Source organism: Echinops telfairi, unplaced genomic scaffold (genome assembly GCF_000313985.2).
Source record: "Echinops telfairi isolate 266 unplaced genomic scaffold, ASM31398v2 ScPeMD7_7425;HRSCAF=8463, whole genome shotgun sequence".
In the NCBI taxonomy this organism is placed as follows: domain Eukaryota; kingdom Metazoa; phylum Chordata; class Mammalia; order Afrosoricida; family Tenrecidae; genus Echinops; species Echinops telfairi.
The window spans coordinates 1,847,943-1,860,205 of NW_022111325.1; the positions used below are offsets into that span (position 1 = coordinate 1,847,943).

The 12,263-nt window shown below is 56.2% G+C and overlaps 3 protein-coding genes across 4 annotated transcripts in view; 2 read left to right on the forward strand and 1 right to left on the reverse strand.

Annotated features, from left to right (window-relative positions):
* The window catches only part of EFNA1 (ephrin A1), a 6,342-nt gene extending 1,638 nt beyond the window's left edge, over positions 1-4,704 (forward strand). The window contains exons 2-5 of the mRNA XM_004714654.2: positions 1,740-2,035; positions 3,423-3,488; positions 3,594-3,644; positions 3,789-4,704. Of these exons, the coding sequence (XP_004714711.1) occupies positions 1,740-2,035; positions 3,423-3,488; positions 3,594-3,644; positions 3,789-3,901 (526 nt within the window). The 3' untranslated portion in view covers positions 3,902-4,704. The remainder of the gene's footprint in view (positions 1-1,739; positions 2,036-3,422; positions 3,489-3,593; positions 3,645-3,788) is intronic.
* A 1,450-nt stretch (positions 4,705-6,154) lies between these two features.
* On the forward strand, positions 6,155-8,470 carry SLC50A1 (solute carrier family 50 member 1). Its single transcript, XM_004714655.2, has 6 exons — positions 6,155-6,242; positions 6,557-6,634; positions 6,750-6,873; positions 7,465-7,626; positions 7,900-8,019; positions 8,099-8,470. The coding sequence occupies exons 1-6, from the start codon at positions 6,163-6,165 to the stop codon at positions 8,198-8,200; spliced, it is 666 nt and encodes a 221-aa protein (XP_004714712.1). The 5' UTR covers positions 6,155-6,162; the 3' UTR covers positions 8,201-8,470.
* A 551-nt stretch (positions 8,471-9,021) lies between these two features.
* Positions 9,022-9,831, reverse strand: DPM3 (dolichyl-phosphate mannosyltransferase subunit 3, regulatory). Of its 2 annotated transcripts, none has more exons than XM_045298486.1 (2): positions 9,708-9,831; positions 9,022-9,599 (listed from the first exon to the last, which is right to left on the reverse strand). In XM_045298486.1, exon 2 carries the CDS (start codon positions 9,592-9,594, stop codon positions 9,313-9,315), a length of 282 nt encoding a protein of 93 aa, XP_045154421.1. In that variant the 5' UTR covers positions 9,595-9,599; positions 9,708-9,831; the 3' UTR covers positions 9,022-9,312. The 2 variants fall into 2 exon arrangements, with proteins under 2 accessions (XP_045154421.1, XP_004714811.1); XM_004714754.2 differs by having other exon boundaries at positions 9,704-9,831.
* Positions 9,832-12,263: the final 2,432 nt, after the last annotated feature.

The window sequence follows — 12,263 nt, forward strand, 5'->3', positions numbered from 1 at the left end:
CTGGGTGCGCGCACACTCACACACACACACACACACACACACACACACACACACACAGAGCCGCCCAGAGTGGAGGCCAGCCAGGCCAGACCCAGCTTGGGGCAAAGATGAGGTGGCGATGAGCTGAGCAGTTGTGAGGCTGGCCAGGGTGACTCAGGGCCGTGGGCATCAGCCCTGGGATCGCCAAGCCTCTGGCAGAGGCAGCTTGAGGAGAGGGCGGTGCCACTGAGCTGAAGCTGGCCACCTTGGCACCGCAGGAGCAGCAGCCGCCGGTGGGCAGTTACCTACCGGGACTCCTCAGCTCCCTTGGCTTGGAGAATAGTACCTAGGGTCAGATGGGCACTGTGCCACCCAGGGGGCCTATGGGGGCCAGTCCACGTTTGCCAAGTAAATGTTCCCAGCTTCCCCTGAGTGCTGGGCGGGAGGCAGAGGTGGGTGAGGAATGAGTCAGTGCCCGTCACGGGAATGAGGGAAAGACGCCAGGCCCAGAGCTGAAATACCTGTTCCGAAATGGCTTCTATGTTTATCTCTCTGGAGAGGAATTTTAAAAGCCTCTCTCCGCTGCTTCTCTCTCTCTCTCTCTCTCTCTCTCTCTCTCTTCCCTGGGGTGGGGGAGGGGCTTGGGAAGCCTATCCCTGACACTGACTTGCGCCTGCTAGGCCAGACCTCTGTGGGGTACGTTACGTGGGCAGCGGGTACCCACCATGGCTGAAGGCCTCTGGGCCTAACCCCTGCCCTTCCCCTCCCCCTCCGCCCCCGCCCAGGCGCAAAGCTTTGGTCTGAAGCAAGTTGGCAGCCACTCTGCTGAGTCTCTAGCTGGCAGGGCTTGGGGGAATTAGAGAAGCTGACCCGCTCCGAAGAGGGGATGGGGTGGAGGCACTTTCCCCCCTCGCTCGGACCCCACCCAGGCTGGAGCCAGGTGTCTGGGGCTGGGGGGAGGAGGGGTGGGCAGTCAGGCTGGAGCTTGTGCGGCCTGGGGGGAGGGGAGCCGGCTCCGCCTCTTGTGGCAGGGAGGGAGAGGCCCTCCCAGAACCTCCCTGGGCCAGGTGGGAGTGGGCTGGCGGAGATAAAGGTGTTTGGAGTGCTCTGAAAGAAGTGGACCCGGGCATAATCTTGAGTAGCTAAGAGAGGAGCTTGGGAAAGAATGATGAAAGGTTCCACTTAAAGGACCAAGGGGCCTGGGCGCAGTTGGAAGCCGGGAAACTTGGCGTCTTCCTGGTGGGCCCGGGAGCCCTTTAAGGGCAGTGAGAGAAGGGAAGAGCTAGCTGTGTTGGGTGCCTGCCGAGTGCAGGTCCGGTGACGACTAGGCGGCCCTGGGTCAGCTCCCCTGAGGGCTCACAGCATTTGCAGGAGCCAACCGCCTGGACAGTGGGAGAATGATTTATGGGTAGTAGGGATTGGAAGGGATTGGAGAGGGAGGGAGTTACGGGCTCTCCAGAACCCATCCTTGCGTAAATATCAGGGTGGGATGGGGGAAGTGCTTTGAAACCTGAAAGATAATGGGTGGAAGCTATTTGAAGGATTAATAGGAAACAATGAGGGTGAGGAGACTGTTTGGAGATGGTGGGACCATAAGAAAGACAATCAAGCACCATCGATATGGGGGCTTGAGAGTTTGAAAGAATCTTTGGGGTGGGGGGTGGCATCCCGTGTGAAAGGGTCATGTTAACACCTGGAGGCTCAGGCTCTGGTCTGGTTCCGAGCGACCACCTGCTTCTTCCCTTCCTGTGCGTGCCCAGGTTCCGGAGTGAGGACTACACGGTCCACGTCCAGCTGAATGACTACCTGGACATCATCTGTCCTCATTATGAGGGCGACTCTGTGGCGGATGCGGCCATGGAGCAGTACACCTTGTACCTGGTGGAGCAGGAGGAGTACCAGCTGTGCCAACCCCAGTCCAAGGACCGGGTACGCTGGAAGTGCAACCGGCCCAATGCCAGGCTTGGCCCCGAGAAGCTGTCTGAGAAATTCCAGCCCTTCACACCCTTCACCCTGGGCAAGGACTTCAGGGAGGGCCACAGCTACTACTACATCTGTGAGTGCCCGGGAGACACACACCCAAGTGGGCGCCCTCGGTGGGGAGAGGGTCCCTTTCAGTGCTGGGAGTCTATTCATTCATTCATATTTCAAGTGCGTCCCGGGTATGTAGTGAGCACTGGGCACCCTGCTTGGCTCGGCAGGCACAGAGACCCTCGAGGGCGCTGGAAAGAGACTCACAAAAGTGACTGGGCCATTAGGACACACAGACCCCCGGGGAGATGACTGGGTCACTGGCCGGCTTGGAGAGCTCTTTGGAGAAGGTGACTGCAGAGCGGAGGGCAGGCAGAGCTGGCTAGGTGTGAGCGTACAGATGCAAAGTGAACACCAGTCCAGGGAGCCCCGGGTGTGTCAGAAACACTCTGCTCTCCGGGGTTTGAAATCGCTGACATGTTGGAAGGTGGATCACCAGGCCTTTCTTGTGAGGCACCTCTGGGTGGACTCCAACCACCGACCTTCCCAACCCCTGGGTGAGCAGCCCAGTGCCCACCTTCGGGGCACTGAAAACAAAGTTAGCCTGGCCAGAGTGGGAGGAGTATAGAGGGTGGGGAGCAAAGAGCTTGGAGGGCCTAAGGAGATCTAAGGAGAACTTAGGGTAGTCAATGGCTGGGTTTTAAGGGTGAGCACATCAGCTCTGTGAAGGATGGGCTGCGGGACTCATGCTGGGCGTAAGGGCGGGAGAGCCCAGGGAAGAGGAGCCCCTCCTCTTACTCAGGCCAGGCCCGGCAGTGGAGGGGGAGTGGCCTGTGTGGGGCATAGGCACTGTCCGCGCTCTGTTGTTCACCACTGCCAACCACAGGAAATAAAACCGCCCTAGAGTCATAGTGGAGAACCCATTGGGCTGCTAAGTACAAGGTCAGCAGTCTGAAACCACTAGCTACTCCTTGGGAGAAGGATGAGGCTCTCTACTCCGTGTAGAGCTACGGTCTCGGAAACCCACAGGGGTAGTTATACCCTGTCCTATAGGGTCCCTAGGACATGCCAGATAACTCCCACCAAAGCTGAGGGCTTTGCCGAGAATGGGCACTTGGACTGAATATTGGACAGGAGATGAGCGAAAACTAAGGATGATAAGGATTGAGACAGAGGTGTCAGAGGTATGTATTTAGAGGGGAGCCTTGGTGTCATAGTGGTTACACGTTGGGCTGCTAACTCTAAGGTCAGCCGTTCGAACCCACCAGCTGCTCTGCAGGAGACACACAGGGCTTCCCATTCCCTTAGACTTACAGTCTCAGAAACCCACAAGGACAGTGCTACCCTGTCCTATAGGGTCCCTATAAGCCAAAATCAATTTGACGGCAGTGAGTGAATGAGAAGTATTTGGAGCTTATATTTTCTTCCCACAAAGAGTCCTTCCTTAACCCCCTGGGGGTTTTACCTTGCAGCCAAGCCCCTTCGCCACCACGAAGACCACTGCTTGCGCTTAAAGGTGACCATCAACGGCAAAACCAGTGAGTATCTGGGCCCGTGGACCTCCCTGCACATAAGTCAGCCCCACTTCCCCATCACCGCCCAGGTACAGTGACTGATCTAGTGCCACTCTTTTTGTCTCTCAGCTCACAGTCCTCAGGCCCACACCAACCCACAGGAAAAGAGATTCCTAGCAGGTGGGTAGCAGAAGCAGATCAGGGAGCTGTTGGGGGTGGCGGGGTACAGGAAGTGGGTCCTGGAGAAATATCTTTGGGTTGAAGACTAGTGTCAGCAAGGGGACCACTCAGCATGGGACCTGGGCTCTCTCTCCCACATTGCAGATGACCCACAGGTGCAAGTTCTGCATAGCATCGGCGACAGTGCGGCCCCCCGCCTCTCTCCATTTGCCTGGGCAGTGCTGTTCCTGCCACCGCTGCTGCTGCAAGCCCCATGAAAGGCGAACGCCACACCTGGCTTAAGGATTGGCACTGGATTGAGGGGGCAGGGGCAGGTACCTCTCACCTGTCTTGTGACAGCTCCTACACCCCTAGCCTTGGGAACCATTCCCACCACATGCACAAGCTGCTACCCAGCAGCCTCGAAACGGGTCAGTATTAAGGGTGTCAACCCAAAGGAGTTCGGCCAGCCTGGCTGTGCCCTCGCTGCCTCCACCTCAGAAGGATGGGAAAGAGAAACGAGGGAGAGCCTTCTGTGACTACGACGTTCCTGCCCTGAAGCCAAAGCAACAAGCTGTGCAGACAGGGCCCCCCGAAAAGGACCCAGAAGCACCTAGCCAACAGGTGCCTGGGGTCATGGATGGATGGATGCTGAGCTTGGCAGAGGTGCCTCTCCCAGAGAGAGCCAGGATGCCCAGATGAACAAAGAACTGAGCAACAGTTTCCTGCTGGGAAGCCAGGGGCTGGAGAAGTGACCTGTCTGGGCTGACCCAGAGTCCCCTGCGAGACTTCCATCTGGGGCACTACCACTGGGTACAGCATCCTTTCCCCTCCCCAGGGGCAGCAGGCCCCAGAGCTGTGCCAGCAGGGGGCTGTGCCAACCTGTTGTTAGACTGTCGCTGGAAGGGCAGTGCCCATGGGTACCAAGTCTGTGCCTAGAGTGTAGCCTGCCGGGCAGGGCCCACATGCACAGTGTCTATATATATATATATATACTTCCTGTATGTCTGTGCTGATTTCTACAACTGGAGTTTTTATACGGTGTCCTTTGTCTCACAATAAAAGTCATGTGTATTTTGTTTGTTTGGCTTTCTCGGACATGCTCTTTCTTCTCCCTTGCCAGCTTATTCAGTCACATGTCTTGAGTCCCTGCTGAGTTGAGTGCCAGTCTCTCTAGGACACCTGTGGCCACTGGCTCTCACTTCCTTTCTTGACTTGCTCAAGGAGAAGAGTTCCTGTTAGGCCAAAGCAGCAGTGTTTCCCCCTCTGAGGGGTGTCCAGGGTGTCCAGAGTAGTCTCTCAGGTTCTAGGCTGCACCCCAGTTTGCAAGTTCCTGCCCACCCTCTGCACCACTCCCACCCCGTCAGCACTAGGCGCTGGCATATGGTTCACACACTCAAGCTGTTTGGGTGAGTCAGGGCAGCCACTCAAGGGAATGCCAGCGGAGGCACGCGGCCTGCCCCACCAGTGTGTGGGAGGCTGGGAGGGGAAGTTCCCGGCGGTACGGAGGATGGAGTCCAGGGTCAGTGACGGGATTCAGTGGAGGAGTAAAGGTGACCATCTGATCAAGTCTTGCATCACCGACTGACTCACGGAAGGCCGGGCTGAAGCAGCAGCAAACTGGGGGGTGAGAGTCCCAACCCTGGGAAACTGAGGTTCTGAACTGGAGCTCCGGGTGAGAGGAGGGGCTTGCCATCTGTGCGGGTCATGTGGTCTTTTCTATTGCTGTCTGTCTGCCAAGTAGACTTCGGCCCCGTGGGAGCGGCAGGGTTGAAGTGGAGGGCAGAAGCTGGCTAAGGTATGGCAAGGATGGCTCAGGCGGGCACCACTTGAAGGTAGAGCCACAGCAGCTCTTAACCATGCCGTTTCCGTTACCGGCTATGGAAGCGATACGTTTCACGTTTGACAGTCTCCGTGGGACAAGGCAGCCTGTGATCTTGCGCTGCCTGCCACGCATGGAAAGAAGAAACCGAGGGGAGCAATAATAAAAGTGACATGGAGCACAAGTGAGGTCATTGCCATCGATGAAAGCAAGGAAGGTGCCGTAATGTGCTAAGTGATTTTTTGAGTTGATATTTTGGAAGATTATTCAAAAGATGGGGGTGTCCAATGTTTGGACAAGGGCGGAGATGCGTTAGGCGCGATTTCCCAGAGATACACTTCCGGCTGAGGGTCTAGGTGACCATAGGGCTAAGTAAGCATGAGTGTGAGTAAAGTGTGAGCGTGGAGATGAATTCGTGGACCCCTGGGGCTGGGTCCGACCGGGATCTGGAGGGCAAGGTCAGGACCTGGAACCCTGTGCACCGGCAGGCAGCGAGTCCGCCCGGGCCGCACCCGGCGGGGCAGGGCCCGAGTTCCGGTTTGGCGGAGTAGGGGCAGCACGGGTTCCGGTTCAGTTTCCGGGAGGGACGGCCGGAGCGTGAGGGGCGGGGCCGAGTGTGCGGGGGGGCGGGGCTCCGGCTCGGCCCGCCCGCCCGCCCGAGCCCAGCTAAGCAGCGCGCCGCCGACCGGACGCGCGCGGGCTCGGCCTCCCGGAGCGATGGCAGCTGGCGCCGTGGTCGACTCGCTCCTCTCCGGAGCCTGTGTGGTCTTCACCCTCGGCATGTTCTCCACCGGCCTGTGAGAGCGCGGCCGGGCTGGGCTGGGGCAGGACCAGGAAGTCAGGGCAGAAGAGAGGGGCAGACACTTGCCCGCAGCCCCAGTCAAAGTGAAATCGGGTCTAGGGGACCCGGGAACCGGGGCGTGGCCACGTGATCTAGGGGAAACCGCTAGGGAGCGGGGGACAGGTCCGGATGGGACTGGGCACTGGAGGACTCAGGGTCTGCCGTGACCCTGGGAGGATTCCAGGTATGGGTGTGCAGAACCCCACCCCCTCTAACGCCCCAGAACTTCCTTCTCACCCCGTTACCCTTCTTTGGGGGGCCCTGTTGCAGCTCGGACCTCAGGCACATGCGAGTGACCCGGAGTGTGGACAACGTCCAGTTCCTGCCCTTTCTCACTACGGATGTCAAGTGAGAGGCGCGACGACTAAGGCGGGGAGGGGAGAGGGGGCAAGAGTGGAGAACAGCCCCACCGAAGAGGGCCTTCAAGTCGAATGTATGATGTCCCTCCCCCCCCACCCTGCAGCAACCTGAGCTGGCTGAGTTATGGGGTCTTGAAGGGAGACTGGACCCTTATCAGCGTCAACGCCGTGGGCGCTGTGCTTCAGACCTTGTATATCCTGGCGTATCTCCACTACTGCCCTCGCAAGGTAGAGGCCCTCCCGGACCCACCTGTGCTATGCCCCGCCTAGCTGCCAGAGCAAACACCCCTTCCTAGAAGACTAACAGCTGGCACTGCCACCTTTTCCTGGAAGGTCCCTGCAGCCCCTCCTCTCTCCACAAAGCCAGGTTTCTGAGACTCCCATTGTCCCCGAATCTGGCAAAGCTGGGAGCTGGGCCTACCCCCATGGTTCCTGGGCTGCCCTGAGCTTCTGCCCCAGCAGCTGGACAGAGGGCCTTCTTTGCCTCTGATAGCTCCTCCCGAGGTTGGGCGGACCAGTGGCTGAGGACAAGATGGTTAGCTCTGCCTTCTCGTGAAAGTTCAGGGACACAACCGTCTATTAAGCTCACAAAGTACCCTGCCTTCCCTGGAGACGTCCAGTGTTGTGAGTGGCTCACACATAATTCCAAGTCACCGGTGGGAAGGAGGCTGTGGCAAGTGCAATTACTGGAGCCTTGGACAGAGGCTGGCTCTCCTCTCCCCGGGGAGGCTGGGAGAGAGCAGATGAGTTCATCAGCAGGGGTCAAGAGTAGGCTCCTGGCACCTGGAGAAGAAGTAAGGCTACTCTCTCTCCCCGCAGCAAGCCTTGCTCCTACAGACTGCCACTCTGCTGGTGGTTCTTCTCCTGGGTTATGGCTACTTTTGGCTCATGGTGCCTGACCCTGTCACTCGACTTCAGCAGCTGGGCCTCTTCTGCAGCGTCTTCACCATCAGCATGTACCTCTCACCACTGGCTGACTTGGTAAGTGAGGGTGGCCTCGAGGGTGGCATGGATCAGAAAGAAGGGTTAGGATCCCGTAGCCAGTGACTGGGTTACCCCCAGAAGGAGGAGTCCAGGGGGAATGGGAGGCAGGAGGAAAGGGTCGAGGGATAGGAGATGAGAGAGGACGTTTAATCTTTTTCCTGGGGAAACGCTTAGGCTAAGTCCACCTGCAGGCTGTGTGTCTGGGCTAGGAGAGGGACCTCATCTTCCAGAGACCTCTGGCCAGGCTTTGTCATTTGTCCTTTCCCGCAGGCCAAAGTCATTCAGACCCAGTCAACGCAGCGCTTCTCCTACCCACTCACCATTGCCACCCTCCTCACCTCGGCCTCCTGGTCTCTCTATGGGCTTCGCCTCAGAGATCCCTACATCATGGTAAGCAGAACAGGAATGGGCGACTGGCCTGCAAGGTGGAAACCCAGCTCCTCGCTTCACAGTGGCCTTCCGATTCCAGGTGCCCAACCTCCCAGGAATCTTCACCAGCCTCATCCGTCTCTGGCTTTTCTGGAAGTATCCCCAGGAACAAGACAAGCACTATGGGCTCCTGCAGACCTGAGGTGTCTCACTTGACCTCTGGCCACCTTCACGGCAATCCAGTACCAAAGAGAACCCTTCCTGGTGCCCAGCTCCACGAGCAAAGTGGGTGGCGGGAAAGAAAGAGGGATGACTGTGACTAGAAATAGCTTTACTTCGAAGACAGGGTGGGACTTGGGAGAGGAATCGCCTTTTATATCTTAAAGATTATTTTTTTGTAATTTCAGAGGTTGGGGTGATAGCTTTCAAATGTGCCTTGGAATAAATCGTTCCTCCTCCATGCTACCCATCACAGCTCATTCCCTCCTTGGTGATTCCCAGCCTGCCTGGTTTGATGAAGGACGCGGTGACCGGGCAATTCTATTGGCAAGGGAGGGATACACTGCCTGATCCACAGTTATTTTAGAGCTCAGCTCAAAAGAGAGGCTTGGTGGTGCAGTGGCTTCAGCACTGGCCTGCTTATAGAGAAGTCAGCTGTTCAAACTGCAGTGAGTTTGTGAGGCTTTCAAAGGTTGGCTCAGGAGTGAGTCTCTGGTGGTGAAAATAGGTTGTTTACGACTAGCTTGATGGTTGGAACCTACCCAGAGGTACCTCTGAAGATAAGCCCAACAATCTGCTTCCCAAAGGCCACAGCCTTTAAAAAAAGAAAGAAAAAAACTGGGCACTGGTCTACTCTGCAAGGCATGGCGTAGCCAGGAATTGGAATCAACTGGGTGGCAATTAATGACAGCAAGGGTAGGAACAACAACAAAAAAAAAACCCCACCCCCCACCCCTACGACGTTGGGAAGACTCCCCACCCCCACCACCAAGACCTTGGAAAGACTCAGAAAGGACGCAAACAGAATGGAGATTGGCTTTTATTACGGATAATACAGTTGAGGCATCAGGAAGTGTTTTCTGACAGGGTCAAGAGGGCCAGGAAGATGGAATGACATCTCCATTCTGAGAGATCTGGAGAGGAGATCTGGGCCTCCGGTCCAGAACAGGGATGCCAGCAAGAGGCAGCTGGAACCGCGCGCGTCTCCACTGCTGACACATATCCCTAATCACCGTTCTCCACACTGAAACCCAACCACGTACAAAATGCAATGGGGGCTGGAAGGGGGAGCTGCCGGGGTGGGGGTGGGGCACGTTAGAAGAGCAGACCCTTGCGGACCAGGTCGGCGCGGGCCTCCTGGATCTGAGTCTGCAGCTCCAGGGCGGCGTCCTCGCAGTCATGAAAAGTGGCCACGCGATAGCCCACGGTACCCAGGGCAAAGCAGCCGACGGTCACGAGCAGATAGGCGGGCAGTGGCCACAAGACCTCCCGGCAGGTCAGGGGCAGCTCCAGGCCCAGGGTGGGGCCCATGGTCAGGGCCGCCCAGGTGGAGCCCAGGAGCGCCAGACCCCACAGCCACTGCGCTAGCTTCGTCATGGTCCCTGTAGGTAGAAAAAAAAAAAGCAAGGCTCGGATTCCGGATGCCCCCGCCGCCCGCCCGTCATCCCCGGTGCGCTTGAGACCTCTGCCCAGTCTTCGCACTCACCCACCGTTCGGATCACCTAGCTCAGCTCCGCTCCTCGGTGATTCTCGATGGCCTCGTCCTCCCCATTCAGCGCTTAACCTACCTCTGGGCTCTGCGTCTGCTTTTCCTCCGCGGCTCAAACGTCAGTGTCCTGAAGTTCTCTACGGCGCATGCTCGGTATCTGCGCGGCCTTCTGGGAATTGTAGTCTTTCTTCCTGGAGGCACGTAGGGGGCCTCTCCAAAGCGACGTCAACGGACGCCGTAAACTACGTACAGGGGCTGCAGAGGCTTCGCGTCCGCTCGCCTTCGCTGCAGATTCTGCTTCGAGCTGCAATTAGCAGATGGCCTGGGGCTACACCCTTCCTTACATTTTGCAACAAATGGGAATGGCACGCTGATTCTCCTTAAATACGGTTCTCCCCCTACAGGATTCCCGTTCATTCATTCACTCACTCATTTGTTTGCTAACTTAACCTTTCATGCATTTATTCCCTCGAACGTTTTCTCCAGCGCCATGAACGATGGGGGTAAAGAGGCTGTCTCGTGGCCTCGGGCTGGAGGGGGAGGGGAGCAGGAGTCAGATTGTCAACTGGCAGTGATGCCTTGAGGTAAGTGTTAGAACAAAATTGCCACGTTTTAAAAAAAGAAACACTGAAAAAAAAAGAAGAAAGAAACACTAGGAAACTCGGAGCAAAAGGATGCACTGGGGGAGGGGTGGTGGGGTGGGGGTGGAGGGTGTTGCCCTTTAGGAAGAACACAAAGGTGCCAGAGTGGCTACAGAAGCATTGAGCTTGTTTTCGTCTCTCAGAGTTTGGGGATGAAAACCACAGAAAAACAAAAGTCTCTATGGGAGTGGAGATGCAAGGCCCATCTGCAAGCAATTGGACATCCCCTCAGAGAAGGGTACTGTATAGAACACCATTCCTCCAGTTCTTTAATGCTTCCTCCCCCAACTATCATGACCCCAGGTCTACCTTACAAATCTGGCTAGATCGGAGCACGTCCACTGGTACAGATAAGAGCTCTGGACACTCGGAATCCAGGACAGATACCTCCCCCGCCCCCCAACAGTAATAGGAGTAGCCATAACATGAGGATAGAAGGAAGGTTGGGGTTGGAGGAGGAGAAAGGGGGAACCGTTTGCAATGATCAATGTATAACACACACACCCCGGGGATGAGCGATGGAAACGTGGTTGAAGGGAGACAGTGGATGGTACAAGACGTGAAAATAATACTTTATAATTTATCAAGGGGTCACAAGGGTGGAAGAGTGGGAGAGGGTGGAGAAAAAAGAGGAGCTGATATCAAGGACTCAAGTAGAAAGAAAATGTTTTGAACATGATGATGGCAACATAGTACACATGTGCTTGACACAATGGATGTTGAATTGTTAAAAGAGCTGTAGGAGCCCCCATAAAATGATTTATTTTTTAAAAAGATCTCACAGTCTAAAGAAAGAAAAAGACAATTTTCAACTTCAGGGGAAACTCAGTGATTAAAAGAGAAGGATAAGAGGACTGGAGACCACCTGTCAGAAAGAGACCCCCTGGGACACACCTTTGGCTGGGCCCCCCCTCCTCACCAAAGGACCCAGTGGCATCTTTGATGGATAGTCCCCTGGGTGGGGGTGGGGCTGGAAAATGAGCACTCTTCATTACTGACCGAAAGTTAGGGGTTCGAGTCTGCCCAGACACACCGAGGAAGGCCCGGCGATCTTCCACAATTTCCATCCAAGCCCACATCAGATCCGATCGCCGCCGTGCCGCTGACGGCGCCCTCAAGGACAGAGCAGAACCGCCCGTACGGTTTCCCAGACCGAGACTCTGGACCAGAGTGGACAGCCCATCTCTCTCCCCTGAGCTATTGGTGGGCTCAACGGCTGAGCTTGCAGAGAAAAGAGACTGAACCCCCCCACCTCCACGGAGCCCAGCTCTGTGCTGGCTGACACTCACGTGGGAGTCGGCCTGAGTTGAGGACTGGCTGCCCTCGGGGCATTGAGTGCAGGTGAAATTGAAAAGAGGCCAAGTTTTCCAAAGGGAAGCAAGACCCACTGAAGGAACCACCAGCTACGACGGGGGCTGAGAAGTGCGCTTGACCCTGCTGGAGAGCTCAGAGTGAAGCTGGAGGAGGAATGTCGTTCGCCAAAGACCACTGTTGAAGCTTGGCACCTGGGTTGGAAGTCAAGGCTGCCACTCTGGGCACAGTCACAAAGCTGGCCCAGGGTCCAGGCAAGCGTGGAATATTCCATTCCCACCACTGTGATTTCAAATGGCCACGTTTGTGAGCTTCTATGAGTCGATGGGACAAGGTTTCCCAAGCCTACGTCCTCCATGTAAAGTCACAAAGCCTTTTTAAAACAGGTTCACAGAGTCTTCGTACAAACACTGCCCAGCTCAGCGGTGAGGAATATTTTCACAGTGTAATAATGTAAACACTGCGTGTTAATTCAACTAACCAAAAGTGGGAGCTATTTAAATTGAGAGGGTGGAGGAGGGAGGGGAGTACATTAGGAGAGCCAGGAAGAGAGAAAATGAAACGCTTATATTCGGCAATGGGAAGTCAATCCACTACATCAAAAG